At 29.1% G+C, this 26,797-nt stretch overlaps 1 protein-coding gene across 1 annotated transcript; it reads right to left on the bottom strand.

Moving 5' to 3' along the window:
- Nucleotides 1–18,245: 18,245 nt before the first annotated feature.
- On the bottom strand, nt 18,246–23,060 carry LOC129961057 (uncharacterized). Its single transcript, XM_056074866.1, has 2 exons — nt 21,854–23,060; nt 18,246–19,100 (listed from the first exon to the last, which is right to left on the bottom strand). The coding sequence occupies exons 1-2, from the start codon at nt 22,726–22,728 to the stop codon at nt 18,704–18,706; spliced, it is 1,272 nt and encodes a 423-aa protein (XP_055930841.1). The 5' UTR covers nt 22,729–23,060; the 3' UTR covers nt 18,246–18,703.
- Nucleotides 23,061–26,797: the final 3,737 nt, after the last annotated feature.

Raw genomic sequence — 26,797 nt, 5'->3', positions numbered from 1 at the left:
GATCTTGCTGAAGCTGCTCTTCTATCGTATCCAAAATCTGGACTGCCTTTATCACTTTGTACTGATGCTTCAGATTTTGCAGTAGGCTCAGTACTTCAACAATATGAAAATCAGAGCTGGAAGCCAATAGATTTCTACTCCAAAAAGCTAAATGATACTCAAAGAAGGTATAGTACCTACGACAGAGAACTGTTGGGAATATACCTTTCTATAAAACACTTCAAACATCTGTTAGAAGGCAATGATTTCACCATCTACACTGATCACAAGCCTCTGACATTTGCATTTCAACAGAAAAATGAAAAAGCATCCCCAAGACAGCTACGGCAACTACAATACATTTCTGAATTTTCTACCAACATCCAACATATTCAAGGCAAAGATAATGTAGTTGCTGATGCTTTATCTAGAATTGAAACTGTCTCCATCATTGATTATGATGCAATAGCAGAGAAGCAAGTGCACAATAAAGAATTGCAGCAATTAATGCAGGAAAGTCCCTCTTTGCAGTTTAAGCCCTCAACTTTACCATCAGGAAAGATACTCTGGTGTGATACCTCCACTTCAAATATAAGACCTTACATTCCAGAGGAATTTCGTATGCAGATGTTTCAACAACTACATGGTTTATCTCATCCTGGAGTTAAAAGTACTATCAAACAGATGACAGAAAAATTCATTTGGCCAGGCATGAAGAAGCAAGTAGGAGAATGGGCAAAGACATGCATCAGATGCCAGAAATGTAAAGTCAACAGACATACCAGGTCTAAATTTGGAGAATACCAAGCTCCAGATTCAAGATTTAGTGTGGTACACATAGATCTGATTGGCCCACTACCACCTTCAGAAGGTATGGAATACTGCCTGACTTGCATTGACCGGTATTCTTCGTGGATAGAAGCAATCCCCTTACCCGACATAACTGCTGAAATAGTTAGTAAGGCTTTCTACAACAACTGGATTAGTAGGTTTGGTGTCCCTGCTCAAATTATAACAGATCAAGGAAGACAATTTGAATCTCAATTATTCAGATGTCTTGCTGCTATATGTGGTGCTAAAGTATCGCATACTACCTCATACCACCCCCAATGTAATGGTAAAATAGAGAGACAGCATAGGACCCTGAAAGGTGCTATAAAAGCACATAACAATATAAGGTGGACTGAATCTCTTCCAACAGTATTACTTGGTTTGAGAGCTGCCATCAGACCAGACACAAACCATTCAATTGCCCAAATGGTGTATGGTTCTAACATCAAGTTGCCAGGAGAATTCTTCGACCCACCTACCATCAAAATGGACCAAGAAACCTTTGTCTCACAGTTACAGAGGTATATGGATCATCTGAAACCAGTACCATCAAGTAGTGTGAAGCACCAAAGAATATTTGTGCCTCAAGATCTCAAATCTTGCTCTCATGTCTTTGTTAGAATAGACAGAGTGAAAAAAGTCCTCGAACCATCTTATCAAGGACCATATAGAGTAGTTGAACGCTCTGACAAATTTTTCACTTTGTCAATGAAAGAGAAAAATGTAACTATCTCAATTGACCGTCTAAAACCTGCCTATTTGTTGGTCACGGACAAAGATGACAAGCCGACACAAGCTAAACAAACAGATGGGAATTCAGATCATAGAGACTCCCACCTTCCATCTGATACTCAAACAACTTCCAGATGTGGACGAAAAATAAAACAACCAGTCAGGTTTAGAGATTAAAAATTTTGTATGTATGTGCCTTTTGCTCAATTATATTCTGTATTAAAAATCATTAAGTGTTTAATTATGTTGTGAATATATAAATACATGAATAATTTCACCACATATATTGCTTACCTTTTAAATTTTGCCAATATAATATGATTTTGCATAATATAGTTGGTTCTTGCTCTTATTCATTCTATTGAATGTAGTGTTAAGACATACTGAGTATTGCATTATATTGTATAGACAAGCAAATCAAATATTGCACTTAAAGAAGTTTGGGTATTTAGGTATATATATTTATGTGTGTGTGTGTATGTATTTACAATGATTCTTTTCCTTACTATGCTACCTGTAACATTTGTTTCATTTCTTGTAAACAATTTTTTCATTATAGTACATGAATATGTATTTTTGATAGTTTGAATTTTATTGTATGGTATTGTTTTACATCAGTATACCCATTTTCATGATTTGTCCTGTATCAACATATACATTACCTTATATATTAAGTGTAGCTCATAACATTCTTTGTCACAAATCATTCTTATATATTTCTGCAACTAGGAAGTATCTTTTATTGTGTGATTTGACAATCAATTATTAGCATCAGATATTAAAAACATTCATCCAATTTTATTACACGAATATATTGCTGTTATGAATTATAGATTTCATCACATTACTGTTTACAGAATTTCTTGTGTTCCTTATTTCATGTCATTGAAAGCATAACACATTGACTATGTAAATATAAGCTAGAAAATGTTATATGTATGAATTTGTGGTATATTGTGTAGTATAGTATTTTGGTTGTAGATAGAGATAGTTATTTTTTTTTTCAGCATCATCAAAATTAATGGATATTTTAAAAATTCCTTGTGTGTTAGAAATTCTCTGGTATGAAAGTATGATCCAGTAATGTCATTTTATATGAAAGTTCTTAAATATATGTAGGAAGTTTTGATTTAATCCTTATTACTAAATTTATCATATCTTATTTATGGAATTTATCATTTTAAGACATATTATTATGGTTAATATGAAATATCTAAGTTAGCATTGAATTTTGTATGTATTTATGTCAAATTTCTCCTACCATGGTATCTGATTATCGTAACTCAGTTACTGGTGAGGGAGTGATGTTGGGACAAGAGTAATTGTTATTTTGGCCATTAGATGGCTGCACCTGTCAAGCTGTTGTCTGCAAATCGGCTGAATCATGTTTGACATGGTCATAATGAAATCGCATAAATTCTATTTCATAAAGTAACAAATGTCACATTTATTTTATTTAAAAGCAAGTAATTAGTGTTAATTTTTATAATGATTTTCATAATTTATATTTCAGTTTTTGTATTTTTACTTTTATATCTTTTTAACTGTGATGCAAGGTTAACTGTAAACCAAACGGTGTTTGTAAAAAAAAACGTGGGTTTTTTCAACCACTTGCAGTCGCTGTACGAGTGTGCGAGGTGTTGGTAGCTGAATAAAGATCCAGGAGATGCTGAGAAAGTTTTGTTGATTTATTTAAACAAATCACGCAACCTAATCAATGAATTAATATTTAATTGAGTGCTAGTAATTGAGCACCTAATAAATTCTTGACATCGATATTGCGAACGGTTGAGTTTCTAAGACTGCCGTTCAAAGTCCGGGGTCACCAGATATGGTATGACTAAAGAGAAACTGAAGAAGTCGTGCTGTCATACATTTGGTGTGTTCTTGTTAAAGTAATTCAATCCAAAGTTTGGCGACATAAGCATTTAATATTTACATTTAATTTAAGTTTAAAACGTTTAAATATAACGATCGTAAATTAACAGAGGTAGCGCTAATGCATATTTCAAATCTTTAGAATACAAGCCAATAAACAAGGTAGAGTTGAGTTGTTACACAACTTCTAAGTTCAATAATAAAATGTTTTTCTGCTTCTTCGTCACAATACGTTATAAACTTCATAAAACAATTATATGGGATTGTCAGAATATAACTGCTTTTAATTGCAATTAAAATGGTCTTTGGAAATTTAAATGTTTTGTGTAATTGAAAATAATTTACTAATATGAAAGTCATTATACTTTGTAAGTAAGACTTTATACACTACATTTCCTCCCCTTTATTATATTAAAAATTCAGGATACTAATCCATTGCTCATTAAAATGCACTCTAACAAAATAAACACTTTAAACAAAAATGTTATAAACATTTTGTGAATTCCTTGCCAAAGGCAAGGGAGTTGCTTTTTTTTAAAGCAATTTGTATGATTATAATTCATTACAATATATATTAAAGAACATGGAAAGATCATAAATAAAAACAATATTATAATATTATTAATAAGAACAATATTATGATTTGCTGGTAATACCATTCAACTAATAAAATGTTGATGTTACCAAATCAAAAAAATGAATGGCATATTTTGTGTGTGTGTATATATATATATATAATATAAACTGAAGTCTGAAAAAAAAAACACCGTTTCAAATTTATAACTAGTTTATAAATGATAAATGAAGAAAGTAAGGCTTTTTTTTAATTGTTCAAATATTCGTCACATTTCTCAGAAATACAATTTACAGTTAATGATAATTTACTCGAAATTCAAATTTTGTTAAATTCATTGTTTAGAAAAAAACTTCAATGAACTCCTCACTTTCAAAATCAGTTTGCAGCAGTTTGTTATTTGTATTGTTTATGTATATATTCTATAATTATATATAAAAATTTTTAAATATTACCATATGTAAATGAACTCATTTTTGTGAATCTGCATTTCTTTTAGAAATTTAATTTTCGTATAGTCGAATTGTAAAAGTTCAATTCATTGGAAAACTATTCAAAACATAGCTAATATGCATATTCTCAATTCAAAAGACGGCAAATAATCAAATGTTTAATTACATAATAGAGTGGAAATTTAAAATACGCTTGCTTAATAATTTATAGTCAGATAAACAATCCCACGAAAAGCTTAATAATATCATGTAAGTAAATCTATGAGATTATCACTAGAGTACCTTTGTTTTCTCGTTTGATCATCCCACATTTCTTGCACACATCTCGGAAAGAAACAAAATAACAACAAAAACATGAAAAAGAGCCAACCATCAGCTGATAATCATGTGATATATCTGGACCAATAAAGATCCATTTCCGGGTGAAAAAAAAAAAAAAAGCAGGAAAAGCTGCCTTGATGCTTAGTCGTAAAACTAACGTTCGTGCATACCAATGATCATTGGCTGATGATTGGTCATTTATCATTGGTTGAACGATCCGTTGTTTAGCAACCGGTTTGGTGATTACGGCCCATTGACTTATGTGTAATCAAAGCATTTGTCACCGGCCAATCTGCCATTGGATCTAACTTTATTAATACCCTAAGCAAAACCTGATCCTTCATAATCAAGGCAACTACTTATAATTCAAAAATTTATAATAATATGCAGATACATATACCTAAAAAAAATTAATATTTACTCAAAGAATAAAGAATACAAAATTTTAATATTCTTTTTTAAACCTTAAGGAATGGGATTCTATAATATATGAATAAATGTGAAAGAAAATATATAAAGTTTAACTGTGTCTGTGGTAGGGGTTGCACTTCATCCTCAATGTGACAAAAAAAAAAAAATTTACATGAGTTTTATATGTATATGTATGTAATGATATTTTAAACTTTAATTTCAAGTTAATTAATTTCCAAGGTTTTATCTTAATTTAGCCCATAATAACTTCATTCTAAAATATTCTCTTATTTCTTGATCCAATTCCACTTTCTCTACTTAATTAATTCAAAAGCAGCTTTGTAAAATTGCTGAATCGGCTAAAAGCCTAACTTTCCCACACTCCGCGTGAAGGGACAAATATCGCTGAAGAGACAAATTCTTTTTTAAAACCTCCTGTGTTTCCCCTGCCTTGTCCGCGCGTGTAGCAGAAATTCCTATCAAAATCTCATTATATATTAGCACTATGAAGAAATATTTTCCCTGTCAATTTCTCTGGTTTTATAAGACCAGGGATAAAATGTCCAAGAGCTTTTTCCTCATTCCTCTCTGTGTCGTTCTGTGTTCATCGCTTGTACATATGCCTGCTTCTCCAAAATGAAATAAAACCACGGCACGAAATCGAAAGTCTTTTCACTATCTTCAAAACTGCATCCTGCTTCACATAAAATAATGCTTATATATTAAAGGATAGTTTCCTGTGAAAGGATAGTTTTGTGAAATGAACTAAAAGAATTAAAATTAAATCCGCGCAAAAGGAAAATGAATCACGCAATAGCTCTTCACCGACGCTCTTCGTTGCGGCCAGCCGTCTCCTGTGTCTCCGTGGCCGTGGTTCGTCATGGCCAGCAGTCTACAGTCTCCCGTGGCATAGCTACGCTGCGTCTTTCCATATCAACCGATGCAATATCCCCTGCATTCCGTAACCTGTGACTTGCGATGCAACCTGTGACCTCATCCGACGTTCCTGCTCTGCTGTTCAATAGATACCCTTGTGTTTGTGCTCCCTATCGTCATGTGCGTGCTCCTTATATCTTCAAGGATCTCGACATCATTTCCTTGTTATATTACCATCACCAAAATAATAGCCACCTGCCGTAGTCTTCAGTGCCAGTTCCAGTGCTCAAAATTACAATTTTGTGACTAATTAAAAAAGAGATAATTCATCAAAAAAGTGTTTAGTGTTTTCCGACTCAACAGTGAAAATCAAGATTTATAATGTGTGTTCTTTTCTTTTGATTTAAATTTTAAACTTTAAAATTATTGCAATTTATATTTTTATAGTATTATTTAAAATAATGAATTTTTAGTCTTTTATCAAATCTATTTTTTTTAAATTTTATGCCTAAATTTATAATGTTTTTAATTTGAAATATACTTTAATGTGTTAAGATCTGTAAAAATGACTGACCAAGGTAAAACAAATGTGTCTGACCCTCAAAATTCAGAAAATAAAATTTATAAAGCAGAAAATGATCAAATAGCCCAAGAACCTTCCATAATCTCCTTTGATCCCGAAAATGGATTTATGGTTAGGATATTTGAATAAAATTTCTCAAGAAAATTACAAAACTGATTTGTGGAAAATTAAAAATAATGCTAAATTTCTAAAAGAGTCAGCTTTAACACATTATATAAATAGTTATTTAAATATTGATAATTTTGATGATTTATGTCGTACATTAACTGAACAGTTTATTCAACCTAATATTGTTAATTTTTCTGACTTTTCACAGTTGAAATTTCACTCAAAAAAAGCTAAATTAGTTCATTATTTCCATCAAAAATTAAATTGTGACAGAGAGTTAGGCCTTACTTCACAACTGGTTTTAGAAAGTCTTACTGATGGACTGCCAACTGAATAAAAACAATTGGTTAGCATAAAAGCTCCCAATACCCCTACAGAATGGCTTACAGTAACAACTAAACTATTAAAAATGGAAGAATCTTTAGAACCAAACCCAGGCAGGTATAATGAAACCAGAATCAGAATAAGGTAACTATCTCCTTTTAAACCTAGGCATAATTTTAATTATAGATTTCAAAATTCTTTTACTCCTCGAACTCACAATTATTTTAGACAAAATTATAAGAATTCAATAAGGTCACATCCCAATGATTTCAATAACAAGGGTCATAATTTGCAATTTCCACAAAGATTACCATCTTCTCCATGAAGAATTTGCACTCAAATAGGTATTCCAAATGTTTTTCATTGGACACAAGCATGTCCCTTTTATCAACCTCAATTTATGACCAATACTCCAATAGCATCCAATTTGACTTCCCCGTGCACAGAAGTCCCTCTTGACTGTTTTCAAAATTCTAAAATGAGACCAAATTCTTCTAATGAAGCCTCTCGGCCAGGACAGTTACAATTATTAGTGTCCGGACACATCTCAACTTTACCAAGTCTAGCTAACTTGGACTATGGTTTTAACCCTCATAGTAATGTAAATATTGTTATTGACACAGGATCCGCTCTTTCAATTATATCTGCAGATATTGTAAAAAGACTTAACTTGACAAAAAAAATGTACAACCTATTAGAGTCAAACAGCATATGGAACGTTCCAATTAACCCAAATTTTTGACATATATTTAAAAATTGGCCAAATAAATCAGAAAATCATATTATATATTATGGACAATCCTTTACCATATATCATTTTAGGACTTCCACATTGTAGTTTATATAAATTAATTATATATTGTGACAAAAATAAAATATTTCAAAATGTAAAAATTATTACCAACTTGTATACCAATAATAATTATATGTCTTTACATATTGTTGAAAATAATAACACTACTGATAATAAGGTCAAGGTAGTGAATACACGAGAGGAAAATTTCCCACCTTTGACTATAAACAAACTAACCGAACCTGTGTTATATCTGGTGTCAGAATATTCTCATGTGTTTGCAAAAAATAAATATGACGTTGGTAAAATAAGAATGGAAACCACTAGAATAAATTTAACATCTGATTTACCAATTTCACAAATGGCTTATAGAACCTCTGCTACTGATAAAATTCAAATAAATAAGCAAATTAAAAATTTGATAGATGCCGGTTTAAACAAAGAATATACAAGTAATTATTCCTCTCCTATAACACTAGCATATAGAAGAGATGAAAATAGAAAAAATCGTGTTTCTATTAATTATCTTAAAATTAATTCCCTTTGTAAATCTGAGGCAGACCGTCTCCCTCGATAAATTAAATACAGCTAAAAATTTTTCAACTTTGGATCTTGCAACTGGATACTGGCACATACCCTTGCATGATTAAGACAAACATAAATTGACATTTTTAATTACTGAAGGTTTGCATGAATTTCAATTCCTACCTTTTGGCTTCAAAAATGCACCTGCAATATTCAACAGAACTATTCGTAGAATTTTAAATAAACATAAATTTTCAAATTTTGCATGTCACAATTTTGATGACATAGTAGTTTTCTCTAACTCATAAGAAGAACACTATGATAATTTAAAACAGATTTTTCAAATGTGTGAAAAAGAAAACAATAAACTGAAATTTTCTAAATGCGTGTTTGCTCAAGATAAAATTTATTTCTTGGGGTATGAAGTCAAAGAAGGTTGCATTTCTCCCGATAATCATAAAATTGAAAGTATTAAAAAATTACAACCTCCAAAAAATGTTAAACTACTTCAAGGTTTTCTTGGTTCTGTAAATGTTTATGATAATTTTATTGATTTTTATGCTAAAATAAGAGAACCCTTAAATAATCTTTTTAAAATAGATACGTCATGGCAATGGGCAGAAGACTGTCAAAAAGCTTTTGAAATGTTCAAAAATAAATTGATAACTAAACCAGTGTTACAATTATATAACCCTAATTTACCTCTTCATGTTTTTTGTGATGCATCTCAGGTAGCCATTGGAGCTGTTCTAAAACAGCCTGACAATTCTGGCAAATTACATACTGTATCTTAACTTAATTACATACTGTATCTTAATTTAATTACATACTGTATCTTAACTTAATTACATACTGTATCTTAATTTAATTACATACTGTATCTTAACTTAATTACATACTGTATTCAAAAACTTTACATTCTTATGAAAAAAATTATTGTATAACTGAGTTAAAATGTTTAGCAATAGTAGATGCTCTTGATAAATTTTATTACTATTTACATGGGAAAAATTCATAATTCATACTGATCATGCTGCTCTTGTTTGGCTTAAAAATGTAAAAAAATTTAAGGGAACGATTATTTCGTTGGTCTTTAAAACCAAGCATGTTTGATTATGAAGTTAAATATTTAAAGGGAATAGCTAATGTTGAAGCTGATATGTTATCAAGGCATCCTACTGCTCAGTATGTCCAACATTCTGTGCATTTATTGGAATTGGATGAGATAAAACACTATCAAAATTTAGACAATTTAGATAATATTTAATATAAAAATATTAATGATGCACTTGTAGTTAAAAAGAAAAATTTATTTAAAAAAGTTGTACCTTTATCTCTTAGGAGAAAAGTTTTGCAAACGGTCATGAACAATTTGGGCATCCACGCACTCAAAAAATGATAAATTTAATTACTCCTTAGTATTATTGGCCCATATTGCTCAAGATATTGCACTTTTTGTTAAACATTGTGATATTTGTCAATTAAATAAAAAGAAAAAGCAAAAAGGATTTAATCTTTGACAGGCTTTGCCCCCTACAGATCGTCCTTTTGAATGTCTTTCTGTCAATACTGTTGGTGGATTAAACTATTACAATTCAACTAAAAAAATATCTTCATATAGTAATTCATCATGCGTCTAGATATGTTTGGGCTTTTCCTTCAAAAAATGAAAATTCTGAAATTTATATTAATATATTAAAGAAAGTTTTCTAAATTCAGGTTCCTTCCAAATTATTAACTGATAGAAATGGTGCTTTTACGTCATCTAAATTCAAAAATTTCCTCATAAATTACAGTGTCACAACTCAATTTCACATCATCCACAAAAACTAATGGGAAATGTGAGAGAGTTAACCAGTCAATAGTAACTAAATGGAAGTGTAAGGTCAACTATTCTCCTACCAAAATTCCTTGGACTAAACTTTTAGAACAAGTAATAAATGAATATATTTTAACACCCCATTCAGTTACAAAATTTCCTCCTGCATAATTATTATTTGGCACTTTACCTTATTATCCTTTCCTTTACTCAAAATCAATTCTATCCTCCAATAGAAGAAGCCAGAAAATTAGCTAAAGATAATACAATAAAATATCATGAAAAAATAAAATATGATACTAGATTTATACATATGATGCTAGATTTACAGATTCTCCATTCAAACCTGGTGACATTGTAATGTATAAGGAATTTAATTATCCAAATCGTAGAAAATTATCTCTATTATTTTCAGGTCCATATGAAATAGGAACTAAAATTTCAGATGTAAATTATGAAATGACTAAACCAAACGCATTAACAAACAATGCTCTTGATATTGTCCATGTATCGAAATTAAGAATATATTATCCACCAGAAAAATTAAAATTAAGTCATGAATAATAACTTAAATTTTAAAAAAAATCCTTTTATTTACCATGTTTCTTCCACATAATCCCCAACTTAGGTTGGCCCGTTGTCTCCACTCGTAAGAGTTAGTTTTCTTTTCTTCATGATGATGATGTGATAGGCGCCATCACATAAATTCAAATACAGCATCTTATATAGATACGAGTAAAGGGTCAACCTCTCAATTAATTTCTATATCTTTCTATTTTTATCCTGGATATGTTGTTCTCCACTTCGAAAATAAATATTCCTGGATGAGAGTAGAGAGAGAATGAGAATTATATCCCCTCTCTTGATATCCTGATTTTGGGTCATTAAGTTTCACCCGCTACTAGAAATTGGTGGACACGGTTGAAATATTCAACACTTATTGGCTAACTAGTGGGTTAACGTTTCTCTTTTACAATTACACATTTTTATGTCATTTGTTTTGAGTATTTATGTTATAATAAGAGTATTTTGAATCTCATATTATTTTCAGATTCAAGTGTTATAAAAATCAGAACTGTGTTTACATTTTATTATTATATAAGTTCAATTTGTTATTCCATTATGTTACATTCATTTTGATAATTTTGGTGAGCCTTCTACTATTTAAAGGTCACTGCGTGCAAGTATTCTTTAGATACATTTCTCACCAAATAGAGACAATCTTACAGACTGAGAGACAATAGACTGAGTTTCTGCAGAAAATCATTTGTATATTGCACCTTTTAATATTATTATTTTTGGTGTTCTTGAATTTTTAAGTTTATTTAATATTTTTAAAGATATCACTTTATCTTTTTTATGCTTTACATAATCTTGTTCAAAATGATATTTAAATTAATGTAAAGGTAAGGAAAACTGGGGTATCACTTTTAATACGCCTTTAAATTTTAGTTTCTTACTTGACCACCACTGTGACGTATGGCTGTGTGTCGAAGGCCTCGACATACTTCCACGCCTTGCGGTGGGGTGGGGTGGGGATTGTAATGATATTTTAAACTTTAATTTCAAGTTAATTAATTTCCAAGATTTTATCTTAATTTAGCCCATAATAACCTCATTCTAAAATATTCTGTTATTTCGTGATCCAATTCCACATTCTCTACTTAATTAATTCAAGAGCAACTTTGTAAAATTGCTGAATCGGCTAAAAGCCTTAACTTTCCCACACTCCGCGTGAAGGGACAAATACCGCTGAGGAGACAAATTCTTTTTTGAAACCTCCCTGTGTTTCCCCTGCCTTGTCCGTGCGTGTAGCGGAAATCCCTATGGAAATCTCATTATATATTAGCACTATGAAGAAATATTTTCCCTATCAATTTCTCTGGTTATATAAAACCAGGGATAAAATGCCCAAGAGCTTTTTCCTCATTCCTCTCTGTGTCGTTCTGTGCTCATCGCTTGTACATATGCTTGTACATCGTTTCATATGCATTCTCCAAAATGAAATAAAACGACGGCGCGAAATCGAAAGTCTTTTCACTGTCTTTAAAACTGCATCTACATATATACATGTAAGCATTATTTTATGTGAAGCAGAGTGAAGTTTGAAGACAGTGAAGATACTTTTTATTTCGTGACGTCGTTTTATTTCATTTTGAAGAGGCAGGCATATGTACAAGAGATGAGCACACAAAACGACACAGACAGGAATGAGAAAAAAGCTCTTGGACATTTTATCCCTGGTCTTATATAACCTGAGAAATTTATAGAGAAAATATTTCTTCATAGTGCTAATATAATGAGATTTCGATACCGATTTTCGCTACACGCGCTGTCAAGGCAGGGGAAAAACAGGGAGGTTTTAAAAAAGAATTCGTCTCGTCAGCGGTATTTTGTCTCTTCACGCGGAGTGTTGGAAAGTTAGGCTTTTAGCCGATTCAGCAATTTTACAAAGCTCTGTTGCATTAATTACGTAGATAAAGTGGAATTGGATCACGAAATAACAAAATATTATAGAATGAAGTTACTATTGGCTAAATGAAGATAAAGTCTTGGAAATTAATTAAAGTTTAAAAAATCTTTACAATTTTCCCCCCACCGCAAGACGTGGAAGTATATCGGAGCCCTCAACACACAGCCATACCTTACAGTGGTGGTCAATTAATAAACTAAAATTTCAAGGCATATTAAAAGTGATACCCGAATTTCCCCTACCTTTAAATTAATATAAAAATCATTTTGAACAAGATTATGTAAAGCATAATATATATATATATATCTGTGAAAATATTAAATACCTGTGAAGTGATATCTGTGAAAATATTAAATAAACTTAAATATTCAAGAACACCAAAAAAATAATATTAAAATATCCAATATACATTTTTCAGGAACTCTGCCTATTGTCTTTCAGTCTGTAAGATTGTCTCTATTTGGTGAGGAATGTCTCTAAAGAAAGTTTGCACACAGTGTTCTTTAAATAGTAGAAGGCTCACCAAAATTATCAAAATGAATGTAAATAATGGAATAACAAATTGAACTTATATAATAATAAAATATAAACACAGTTCTGATTTTTGTAACACTTAAATCTGAAAATAATATGAGATTCAAAATACTCTTATTATAATATAAATATTCAAAACAAATGACATAAAAATGTGTAATTGTAAAAGAGAAACGTTAACCCACTAGTTAGCCAATAGTGTTGAATATTTCAACCGTGTCCACCAACTTCTAGTAGCGGGTGAAACTTAATGACCCAAAATCAGGATATCAAGAGAGGGGATATAATTCTCATTCTCTCTCTACTCTCATCCAGGAATATTTATTTTCGAAGTGGAGAACAACATATCCAGGATAAAAATAGAAAGATATAGAAATTAATTGAGAGGTTGACCCTTTACTCGTATCTATATAAGATGCTGTATTTGAATTTATGTGATGGCGCCTATCACATCATCATCATGAAGAAAAGAAAACTAACTCTTACGAGTGGAGACAACGGGCCAACCTAAGTTGGGGATTATATGGAAGAAACATGGGAAATAAAAGGATTTTTTTTTTAATTTAAATAATTATTCATGACTTAATTTTAATTTTTCTGGTGGATAATATGTTCTTAATTTTGATACATGGACAATATCAGTAGCATTGTTTGTTAATGCGTTTGGTTTAGTCATTTCATAATTTACATCTGAAATTTTAGTTCCTATTTCATATGGACCTGAAAATAATAGAGATAATTTTCTACGATTTGGATAAATAAATTCCTCATACATTACAATGTCACCAGGTTTGAATGGAGAATCTATAAATCTAACATAATGTTTTATTTTTATCATGATATTTTATTGTATTGTCTGTAGCTAATTTTCTTTCTTCTTCTATTGAAGGATAGAATTGATTTTGAGTTAAGGGAGGATAATAAGGTGAAGTGCCAAATAATAATTAGGCAGGAGGAAATTTTGTAACTGAATGGAGTGTTAAATTATATTCATTTATTACTTGTTCTAAAAGTTTAGTCCAAGGAATTTTGGTAGGAGAATAGTTGACCTTACACTTCAATTTAGTTACTATTGACTGGTTAACTCTCTCACATTTCCCATTAGTTTTTGTGGATGATGTGAAATTGAGTTGTGACACTGTAATTTATGAGGAAATTTTTGAATTTAGATGACGTAAAAGCACCATTCCTATCAGTTATTAATTTGGAAGGAACCTGAATTTGGAAAACTTTCTTTAATATATTAATATAAATTTCAGAATTTTCATTTTTTGAAGGAAAAGCCCAAACATATCTAGACGCATGATGAATTACTATATGAAGATATTTTTTTAGTTGAATTGTAATAGTTTAATCCACCAACAGTATCGATAGAAAGACATTCAAAAGGACGATCTGTAGGGGGCAAAGCCTGTCAAAGATTAAATCCTTTTTGATTTTTCTTTTTATTTAATTGACAAATATCACAATGTTTAACAAAAAGTGCAATATCTTGAGCAATATGGGGCCAATAATACTAAGGAGTAATTAAATTTATCATTTTTTGAGTGTCTTGATGCCCAAATTTTTCATGAGCTGTTTGCAAAACTTTTCTCCTAAGAGATGAAAGTAAAACTATTTTAAACAAATTTTTCTTTTTAACTACAAGTACATCATTAATATTTTTATATTAAATATTATCTAAATTGTCTAAATTTTGATAGTGTTTTATCTCATCCAATTCCAATAAATGCACAGAATGTTGGACATACTGAGCAGTAGGATGCCTTGATAACATATCAGCTTCAACATTAGCTATTCCCTTTAAATATTTAACTTCATAATCAAACATGCTTGGTTTTAAAGACCAACGAAATAATCGTTCCGTTAAATTTTTTACATTTTTAAGCCAAACAAGAGCAGCATGATCAGTATGAATTATGAATTTTTTCCCTTGTAAATAGTAATAAAATTTATCAAGAGCATCTACTATTGCTAAACATTCTAACTCAGTTATACATTAATTTTTTCCATAAGAATGTAAAGTTTTTGAATACAGTATGTAATTAAGTTAAGATACAGTATGTAATTTGCCAGAATTGTCAGGCTGTTTTAGAACAGCTCCAATGGTTACCTGAGATGCATCACAAAAAACATGAAGAGGTAAATTATTGTTATATAGTTGTAACACTGGTTTAGATATAAATTTATTTTTTAACATTTCAAAAGCTTTTTGACTGTCTTCTGTCCATTGCCATGGTGTATCTTTTTTAAGAAAATTATTTAAGGGTTCTCTAATTTTAGCATAAGAATCAATAAAATTATTATAAACATTTACAGAACCAAGAAAACCTTGAAGTTTTTTAACATTTTTTGGATGTTGTAATTTTTTAATACTTGCAATATTATGATTATGAGGAGAAATGCATTCTTCTTTGACTTCATACCCCAAGAAATTAATTTTATCTTGAGCAAACACACATTTAGAAAATTTTAGTTTATTGTTTTCTTTTTCACACATTTGAAAAATATGTTTTAAATTATCATAGTGTTCTTCTAATGAGCGAGAAAAAACTACTATGTCATCAAAGTAGTGGCATGCAAAATTTGAAAATGTATGTTTATTTAAAATTCTACGAATAGTTCTATTGAATATTGTAGGCGCATTTTTAAAGCCAAAAGGTAGGACTTCAAATTCATATAAATTTTGAGTAGTCACAAATGCCAATTTATGTTTATCTTCTTTATGCAAGGGTATGTGCCAATATCCAGATGCAAGATCCAAAGTTGAAAAAATTGTAGCTGTATTTAATTTATCTAATAAGGTATCTATTCTAAGGGGAGGGTCTGCCTCAGATTTGCAAATGGAATTAATTTTAAGATAATTAATAGTAAGACGATTTTTTCTATTTTCATCTCTTTTATATGCTAATTATACAGAGGAGGAATAATTACTAGTAGATTCTTTTATTAAACCTGCATCTAAAAATTTTTTAATTTGGTTATTTATTTCAATTTTATCAGTAGCAGAGGTTCTATAAGCCCTTTGTGAAACTGGTAAATCAGATGTTAAATTTATTCTAGGGAGTTCCATTCTTATTTTACCAACATTATATTTATTTTTTGCAAACACATGAGAATATTCTGACACCAGAGATAAGACAGGTTCGGAGAGTTTGTTTGCAGTCAGAGGTGGGAAATTTTCCTCTGATGTATTCACTACCTTGATCTTATTATCACTAGTGTTATTATTTTCAACAATATGTAAAGACATATAATTATTATTGGTATACAAGTTGGTAATAATTTTTACATTTTGAAATATTTTATTTTTGTCACAATATATAATTAATTTATATAAACTACAATGTGGAAGTCCTAAAATGATATATGGTAAAGGATTGTCCATAATATATAATATGATTTTCTGATTTATTTGGCCAATTTTTAAATATATGTCACAAATTTGGGTTAATTGGAACATTCCATGTGTTTGTTCGACTCTAATAGGGTTTACTTTTTTTCTTGTTAAGTCAAGTTTTTTTTACAATATCTGCAGATATAATTGAAAGAGTGGATCCTGTGTCAATAACAATATTTACATTACTATGAGGGTTATAAACATTGTCCAAGTTAGCTACACTTGGTAAAGTTGAGATGTGTCCGGACATTAATAATTGTCATTGTGCTGGGCCAGGAGCCTCATTAGGAGTATTTTGTCTCGTTCCAGGATTTTGAGAACAGTCAAGAGGAACTTCTGTGCACGGGGTAGTTAAATTTTCTGTTATCGGAATATTTGTTACAATTAGGGGTTGATGAAAAGGACTTACTTGGATCCAATGATAAGCATTTTGAATCCCTTTTTGCATACAAATTCTACATTGAGAAGGTGGTGATCTTTGTTGAAAATGCAAATTATGACTATAGTTATTGTAATTATTGGGACGTGGCCTTATTGAATTATGATAATTTTGTCTAAAATTATTGGGAGCTCGAGGAGTAAAAGAATTTTGAAATCTATAATTAAAATTATGTCTACGTGTAAAAGGTGCTGGTTGCCTTATTTTGATTCTAGTTCCTTTACACCTGCCTGGGTTTCGTTCTGAAGATTCTTCCATTTTTAATAGTTTAGTTGTTATTGTAAACCATTCTGTAGGGGTATTAGGAGCTTTTATGCTAACCAATTATTTTAGTTGAGTTGGCAGTCCATCAGTAAGACCTTCTAAAATCAGTTGTGGATTAAGGCGAGTGCAATGCAATGTGGAAGTCTGACCAGCGGATATTATTTTAATTTTTTTAATTCATTTCATAATTTTTCACAGGAAACTATCCTTGTCGACTCTTTAATATGTAAACATTTTATGTGAAGCAGAATGCAGTTTGAAGACAGTGAAGATACTTTTGATTTCGTGACGTCGTTTGATTTCATTTTGAAGAAGCAGGCATATGTACAAGCGATGAACAGAATAAAATGAATATTTTCTTTGCTAGGGATGAGAAAGATAATTGGACAAAACTAGAAACAATAATTTTTAAAATTCTGTCTTTTATGAAAAGGTAATTATGAAAATTTATTTTATTATTTATTGATAAATAAGTTTTGAAAGAATTAAGCCTACTTTTACATTATATGCTTTCCCAATAAGATAAACATTTTAAAAAAAATTATAGTAAACATTTATAAAAATTATAGTATAGTAATATAAAATAGGAATAAAAATTTTTCCTTTGACTCCCTTTTTCTTTTACCACAACACTGTATATAGTAAACAGTCAAAAGAAATTGGCTTGTAGTAAAATGTCAGAAAATAAGTATAAAGATTTTTGATATTGATATGGGGGGGGGAGGAAGTAGGAAAGCAGCAATTATAAAATTTCATTTCGTTTCATTTCCATCTTTTGGGGTTGGGTAGTAAACAGCATAAGTAAAGTAGACAGAAACATTTATAAATAAACACAAGGTAGTACAAACATAGGAAAATTTTTAATACAAAATAAAATAATACATTATTCAAAATTGAAACTTTTATTTAGACTTCTTTGTTTTCAAAAAGATATCTGTAAACTATGTTTAATGGATGAATATAAAAAAAAAAGAAAAGAAAGAAAGAAAATGTTACTTCAGCCTTATGACAAATAGACTTTATTTAAAAATGGAGATTCTGTAGGGAAAATAAATAAATAAACTTATAAATCAATCACCTAATTCTTATTTCATTCAAAAGGGAATCACTTACATTGACAATGAAATATAATTAACATTTAAAGTTGATAGTATCTCTCAGTATCATATCATAAATGAACTATTTTTCGTTTGAAAATTCTTGAGTACTTATTGTTGCACATCTGAGAAGACTTTTAAAGATACAGTAAATTTACTTAACATACAAACGTATGAAAATTCTAACACCACTACAGGTTGTAACACTGTGGCCATACAGAATCCATAGGTATCTCCTATCTCTAATTAAAGTAATATGTCAATATATAGTTTTGAAATGATGAAAGTAACTAATTTTTAAGTTTCAAATACAGTTGTAAATCCAAAGGCAACCCAAGCTCATCAATACCATCGTGCAAATGCTCCTGTTCATACAAAAGAGTTCTGATCTTTAATCGGCAATAATGTTTCAACTTTCGAGGTAGACAGCTGGGAGCATGCTGTTCTATAACATCTGTATAGAAATCATAAATTTCTTTTATCTCTCTTGGATCAAACATGGGTCCAAATGTATATTCAAATTCATTTAAAGTAATGAAACACATAGGTAATGATCTCCACAGAAGTCGCAAGTTTTGAAAAGCAGCTTCCGATTTTTCCTTAAAAGCAAGAAAAGCTAGTATTGCTTGAAATTTGTCCTCTGTTGGTTTCACGAGATGCATCAATTCTGCAGATTCCAAATCGTCTCTGTTAAAAATAAATAAATAAAACATGAATTAAAAAAATAGAGAAATGTTTCTTGTATATATGTATGTATATAAAATATATTTCGTGAAAATACTCATTATCTGCCCATTTTCTAACTGCATTTCTATAACATATGCATACAAACAAATTTAATAAAAACAACTGTCAAAAAGCAATTATTGTGTTGAAAATGTAATTTCTTATTTCATTTAATTTTTATATTTTAGTCTTTCTAATTCATTATTGCAAATTTTCACAAATTTTCAATAAGTTTTTTGAAATGTTCTATCCATTTTTACTATTTGCATTAAATTAAAATATAACTCAATCAATCAACTCTATTTAATTTCTAAAATAATATAAAATTTCAAATATACTGCATATCAGGAAGTGTATAAAAAATGGCTATTGAAATTCCATCTTTAAGAACATGAAAACAAGTGAAATTAAGTAAAGTGATTTAATGCTTAAGAAGACTTGTTGTATTCTTTTTTTAATTGACTTTATTGGGTTTTTTTCTTTTTTTTTTAGTCTTTTTCTTATTAGAGAAGATAACTTATTGAAGATATGAACTTCATTCTGATTCAAACATTTGAGTTGCAAGGACGACTTAATCTTTTTTGTGTGTGTGTCAAAATGATGTTAATTGGTGTATAAAGTTATTAAAAATACAGCTATTGTTGAGGCCTATTATTTTTATTAGACACTAATCGAGTTTGATAAATAGTTGATTTGCCTAAGAAACTGTTATATATAATTTCAATTAAATTGTTACATATAGTTTAGTTAGTATAACATTCTCTCCATGATTCCCTTAAAATGTCTGGCATTACTGCCACATTATTTTAATTCTTTCACGTGTCCTACCAACAGACACCAGTCTCATTACATCATAGAACTATCAAAAATACAAATATAAAGTTTCTTTTATATTTTATAACATTAAATTTTATTCATGTGTGTTTTTCTTTTAGTTTTAAATACTCTTTCTTTTTTTAGCTTTCAATAATAGAAGAAAATCCATCCATTAATTATTTGATGAAAGAATGAAATAGTTGGAATTTTGGGGCAAAAATGCAATGTATTGTTAGAAATTAGACAGTAAATAAACTAAAAGGAAAAATTTACACGATTATTAAATTAATATCATTGAAAATACATTTTATAAATTGTAAAACAATCTGAATTTCATCTTTGTGTTGTAGTATTTTCAAAAGCTATCATAGAAAAATTGATTTATTTTAATTAGTTGAAAATTTTTTTTTAAATTGTTCCAAATGTGCACATTTTTAACCTTCACGATATATATGGGCTAAATTTCGTAGCTGTAAGCCAATACATACATACAAATTCATCTTTATTATTAGTAGAGATTGTTACCTTAGGTGATCAGCTAATAATCATGAATATTGATTTTGTTTCATTCCAATTAAATCTTTTATGCATAACAGTGTTCATGATATCTTAACAAGTTATATATCAATCAAATCTCAATATGCATAAAAGCTATGTTATTTTGATAGCCATATTTTGTTCTTTTTATTATGTACAAGAATCATTCTAATACATGATAAGTTCAAAGTGCTTTTCATGATTCTCTTTAACAAGTTATGCCAAGCAGCTGTCTAGATAATCCACCTTCTAACTGCACAATATCTTTCTCTATAATGAAGCTATATGTTCTGATTCCTCATGTAAACTCTGCAGATAAAAAACAAAAACTTTCAATATTGAGAGGAAATTATTTTCCATATCTTGTCACAACAGTCATATATAGCACTGCTAATTTATTTTTACTTTTTGTAAAATTTCGAACAATTTCTTTGCCGGTATTGCTTATTACGCGATATTTTAATTTAATATCGTCTTCTTAAAACATGAATTCAACCAGTGGCAGTGGTCTCCACAGAACTTTCTTGTATCCTCTCTAATAAACTTGTTACACCTGACAACACCTTGCATGTCACAAGTGTACAAAATATTTTTTAGCCTAAATTCAGCATTTTTACTGAATCCCTTGTGTCGTCGTTGACAAGTCATTTAGCGATTAATCCCTGGCATGTGTTAATGGTATCCAAAAATCGAATTTGTGTTTTAGACACATTTTTCTCAACCAAATAAAACCATAATTTATCACAAAATTCCAAACCAAATTTTATATATTTAAGTTGCTGCATTTTTCAGTAATTAATCCCTGGCACACTTATAGTCACAAAATCCCATACATAATATATAATATTTTTAAGACATTGAATTATTGCATTCTCATGTTTCTGAAAGTAAAGACCGACACATAATCAAACCATAGTTGGTTTTGGCTCAACATTTGACAGATGGCTACACTATAGATGTTAATTCTGTGTACGAATTTCATTTCATCATTTTATAATTATTGTTTTAACTTATTTTCAAACAGCTGAAAAATATAAAAAATTCTTGCTCTTGAAAGATTTTACACAAAATTTGATAGAAATCTGTAAACTTGGTGTGCAGACTGTATACCAATTTTCAACCGTCTATCTCAAAACCTTTTTGAGTTATTTTTGTCACACAGACAGACAGATGGGCATTTTCTAAGAATGTCTTTTTCGAACTCAGATAGGTCTAAACATGAAGATTCTTTAAAATCTCGAATTCAAATTTTTTGATGATTACTGTTATTGTCTCTATACTATGTATACGAGAAAGTAGAAAAATTTATAATTAGTAAGATTTGTTTACCATCAGTTAATGAGGAACATGAATTCACTTACCTTTCATTTATCAAGTTTCTAAGGGCATATTGATAGGATCTACAAGAAAATTTCGGAAAGTTTTGATATTTCAGAAGTATTTCGACGTTCTTGCTCATCGAATTTGCAAAACCCATATAGATAATATCCTTTTCCAACGCTTTTCTCCCTTCCTTTAAAGCATGCACACGATACAGAAAAAAGTCCAATTGATCTGGTTCACTGTCATAAATTATCCAAATATCGAAACTAAGCACTTTTAAAACATTAACTAATAGCTCAAAATCTGAACAGTATTTAATTATAAGTGGGATAAAGCTACGCTTATTGCCAGGTTTAATAAAAAAAACATGAAAATCTTTGTTCTTCAAGAGTTTTAAACACAGTTTGATGATTGACAATTTCTCAGTATTTTTCTCTAAGGCATTTTTAATATATTCAGTAAGGTGAGACTCATAAAAGTACGTTTCTGGAATTACGTTATATACAATTTCACAATCGTAGATTCGATTTTGGTTTACAGTGCTATACTCAACCTCTCCAGTGGCAGGTTCCCGTTCTTTACTTATATCCAGATGAAAATTTTGAAGTAAAATTGTTTTCTCATACTCTTTCGATGGTCGCAAATATTTCTGTAAACCTTGATCAGTGCAAACGTATTTATGATAAAATTTTCTTTCATTTGGAAATCTTTTGTTATACACGGAATATTCTTGGAGACTGAGATCTAGATATGTTACAGATTTGTGACAATGGAAGCTATATTTTGCAATAGTTTTAGCGTCGTTTAACTTAAGAAGTTTCGTTCTGTCATCGAACTGCATTCCGTCAATGAACTGCATTCTGTCAATGAACTGCATTCCGCCATTGATAAAAGCTTCATAGTTCAACTCCATAATAACCGGGAAGAAAGAAAAATTGAGTAAGGAATTATTTTTCTTTACGAGGAAAGCGATTCGAAAACAGTCTCTAGTTTCATTAATTTATATATGCGGCAAAATATCCGATCACATCACCATTTAAATCTTAAAAAGCTTCCCATTAATACAAAGAAAGTCTGAAAATCGTAAGGAAATGAATACACTGTATTTCAATTAAACTTTTCCACGATTTAATAGTTAAAAACCAGCACACAAAGATAGACGCTCGCCGAACGAATGAAGACTCGTTAACCGGAGGACGCTTGAATCCCCCACTAGAAGTTCAAAGGGGGGGAAGCATTAGAAGCAGTGGGGAGAAGCAGCACTGGAGGACGGGTTCCATTCCGGTAGTGATGGAAATGGGGGGGGATCGATGTATGGTTGCTTACGGAAAAGCTTTTGTCGCCAAAAGGTGAAAATTTATTTACACGCCAAGAATGAAGCGCATTTTTGGAATGCATAGGGGGAAGTGTGGACGACTGTCGGTCGGATCTATGATGAAGGCAGACCTTATTTATGCACGATCTATCTTAATAAAAGAATAATACCGTGTTATAATATATTTATTTTTGCTCATAATTACGTCTTATGAATCTAATTTTTGACTAGAAATGAATGTTGACTGTGGCTGGGAACTTGGGAAAGCTGAATTTTCTACAGGCGCCTTCTATTTATAATTAATTAAATGGCAAGAAACTAATATGTTAACTCAGAATTACATTCTATCTTCTATTGATTTGTTAAATGAAATTTAAAGTTTTCACAAAGTAATGGAATGAACTTACAAGTTTCATTTAAATTCTTAATGGAAGCTAAAAATAATGCTTTATTCGGAATACGAATTCGATGTAGTTTTAATTTTATTTCTTGCAATTTGGTTGTATTCATTGGAAAGTATTTTAAATACTATTAATTTTAATGCTCAAATTTTGTTTAATATACAAAACTAAATGTTTTTAAAAAATTAGCTAAAATATTTTTTTAAATGATGCTTTTTAAAAATTATATATATATTTTTTTTTACCTAATTAAGTAATAAATTAGTGTTATAGAACATTTAAAACATTTTTTATAACTGCAGGCATGCTTTGATTTTGTTGTTTGCTAGTATTTGTAGTAGCAATAAAGCATTTATATTTTGTGGTCTAAAAATTACAATAATAAAAATCTGTAATCTCTTTCTTGCAGTTTTGTCCATTTTTTTTTTTTTTAATGTTGATAATGTGCATGATAAACTCTTTAAAATTTGTTTTCAAATTGAATAATTTATACTCGTAAAAATATGTATTGTAAAGATATATATATATGAATTCTTTTCACTATATATATATATAAAATTTTAGCTAAGTTTTTGATAAAATATGGCTTATTCTCTTTTAAAAGAGTATGATAACCAAAACTCCTCAAAGGAATCATCAAAATATTCAATATTTTCTATTTAATGAAAACTAATTTTTGTTTTGTTAAAATAAGATTTATATTGAATTAAAAATTAGATGCATAAGCTGATTAATATTACATGATTTCAAAAAGTACTTTTTCAGTACTTATATTTCTTATTCTAATTTATTAATTTTTTTTTCATAAATGCTTAATACATTTATTTATGCATACAGCAATTTAATTCTTCTTTTAATGCTAAAAATCAGAATTTTGATTGAAAGTAGCCAAACTAAATCTGAAAAGGTAATAGAATCAATTATTTCTAATTATACGGTTGGTGTAATAGTATTTTAAAAGAAAAATTGTACTAAAAATTCTAATATCTTGGGTAAATTTTTTCAAAATGTTGAATTTTCTACTTTTATAATAATGCACAGAAGTTAAAACTTTTAAAGAAAATTTGGAATGTAATTTTTAATTTCAAAAAATAAAAAATATTTTTTAATTTAATATAATAATATTAGTTTATTCTAAATTAGTCAATATAATTTTCAATTAAATTGTAAAATATCATTTGCTAATTTCTGCATAATATTTGTCATATTTTATTCAACACTTACATTTTCTCAAGAAATTTTTCTTTTTCTTAGTTTTTTTAAGCTTAATTTCTTCCCATTTTGATTTTCAATAATAATTCATGAAATAAAAGTGATTTGCTTCACAAGCATTCATTATTGTAATATACTAATGCATATTAGCTAACAAAACCATTAACAAAATAAGAAACATTTGCTCCACCTTAAAAAATGCTATACTAATATTGTTTTAACTGATTTAAATGAGTGGATAAATACCAAGTGGTGAATATTTCTGAGATATTGTGTAAAAAAAATTATAAAGGATGATAAAAATCCTTAAAACCTATAAAACTTATATAGTTTAATACCTACTTTATCTTTTAAAATTAAGATTTTGGCTAAATTATTAAAAAAGACAATTTCAATGAGGATATAGAAAAAAAAAAAAAATGTTGTAGAAAAATGAAATGGGAAAATAATTTTTATTGTTTTAAAGTAATGATAATTACAATGGAATAATGAATTTTAACACTGTTTATGTTAAAATGAAAAAAATTATTTACAATTTAGAACCAATAATAAAAATAATCATAATCTCTGAATCAAATTATCTGTGAATTCATTTGTTCAATAGGAATTTAATAACTTGGAGAATATGACTTTAGTCACTTGGAGACTTTAAAACAACTTCCATTGTCCCCATTACAAAAACGTGAAGAAAGGCTAATTTCCAAAAATAATTTAGTATTGAATCAATTCAACCTTCAGCAAAAATTTTAAAGCTAATTACACAAGTAGGTTAAAACTGTCTGAGTGGTTTATCTTACATATATCAATTGGATCAATAAAAGAAAATAGATGGCAATCAACTGAAGACAGATTTTATTCATTACAGAAAAAAGGATGGACAGAGCATGAAAAATATCAGAAGGGTCACAAAATATGTTCTGATCATTGTTAACCTCTAAAACATGATTCTTATTAATGCTTAAACCACAGCCTGAAAATTGGAAGGAAAAAAAGCTGTAAACAGTATCTTTCACTTTTGTTTCCAATATCATTTTAAGTAAAAGAAAACAAAAAATCTTTCTTTTTTATTTAGTTAAAATTACTTTTTAAAAAATCATCTACCTCATTATTGTTCATTGTAACTAAAAAGAATTTAAATCAAGTGTGTAAAATGTATGATGTGTTATTGTTTTTTTATTAATTTTTTAACAAATTTATAAAATAAAAAAAAATTATCTGCTTCCCTCCCTTTCTCTCTTTTATCTTTATACTTTTTCTGCCTCTTTATAACATTAGCATATAGGATCATACAGTTTTGTTTATATATGAATACAATTAATTGAAAAATAAATAACCATTCCGGATATTTATCATTAAAATTAGATACCTGAATGCCATCACTAATCAACTCACCCTTAAATTTCTTTACAGCATTTTTTTTAAAGAAAAGTTTACTTTTGAAGAAAAATAATTCTTTTGCGAATAAAAGAAACCTTTGTTAATGTTTCAGAAGAAAATTTCATAATTTCCAAATGTATTTTTTGAATTTTTATATACTAAATCTGAATGATAAAATGGTATTTTAACAAAATTTCGAATATGGCTGTGTTAATTTACCTAAGCATTTTTATTAAACAAATAAAATATCTTGAAGCGCATGAGAAATTGCGTTGTGTCAAAATGTCATAAGGAATTGTTATCCTCGTTTGTAGATTTTTCAGCTACTACTGCAAACATAATATTCCATTTTTTTTCAAAGATTATTGTTATCAAATAATATTATTGCTGTCATACTTTTTTTTCTTTTCTTTTTTTTTTTTTTTTGTAATTACTATATTGCATACAAACAAACGTGTAATGTTGAGTGACAGAAAAAACAAGTTTAAATTAATGACAAAAGAATAAATTCATCTTTACTTGAGTAGTTAAATTTTGATAAGAGTATTGGGGAATGAAATGAATTGTATTACAATAATAAAAATTATTGTAGAAATACATTCTAAAATTGACAATTGTATGATAATGAAAAGTTTCTGGAGTCGACAGTCTGTCTTATAACTCATGTTAAAGTATAG

The sequence above is a fragment of the Argiope bruennichi genome, chromosome X2, assembly GCF_947563725.1.
Source record: "Argiope bruennichi chromosome X2, qqArgBrue1.1, whole genome shotgun sequence".
Lineage (NCBI taxonomy): Eukaryota > Metazoa > Arthropoda > Arachnida > Araneae > Araneidae > Argiope > Argiope bruennichi.
The sequence above is the reverse complement of the archived record's forward strand: the minus strand, read 5'-3'. Positions and strand labels throughout refer to the sequence as shown.

What these genes read in the sequence shown, in the direction of transcription:
- LOC129961057 (XM_056074866.1), bottom strand. Translation starts at nt 22,728, where the DNA reads ATGGAGTTGAACTATGAAGCTTTTATCAATGGCGGAATGCAGTTCATT. An exon ending in AGAAACTTGATAAATGAAAG is followed by an intron (nt 19,101 to 21,853) that starts GTAAGTGAATTC and finishes TATTTTTAACAG; the next exon opens with AGACGATTTGGAATCTGCAG.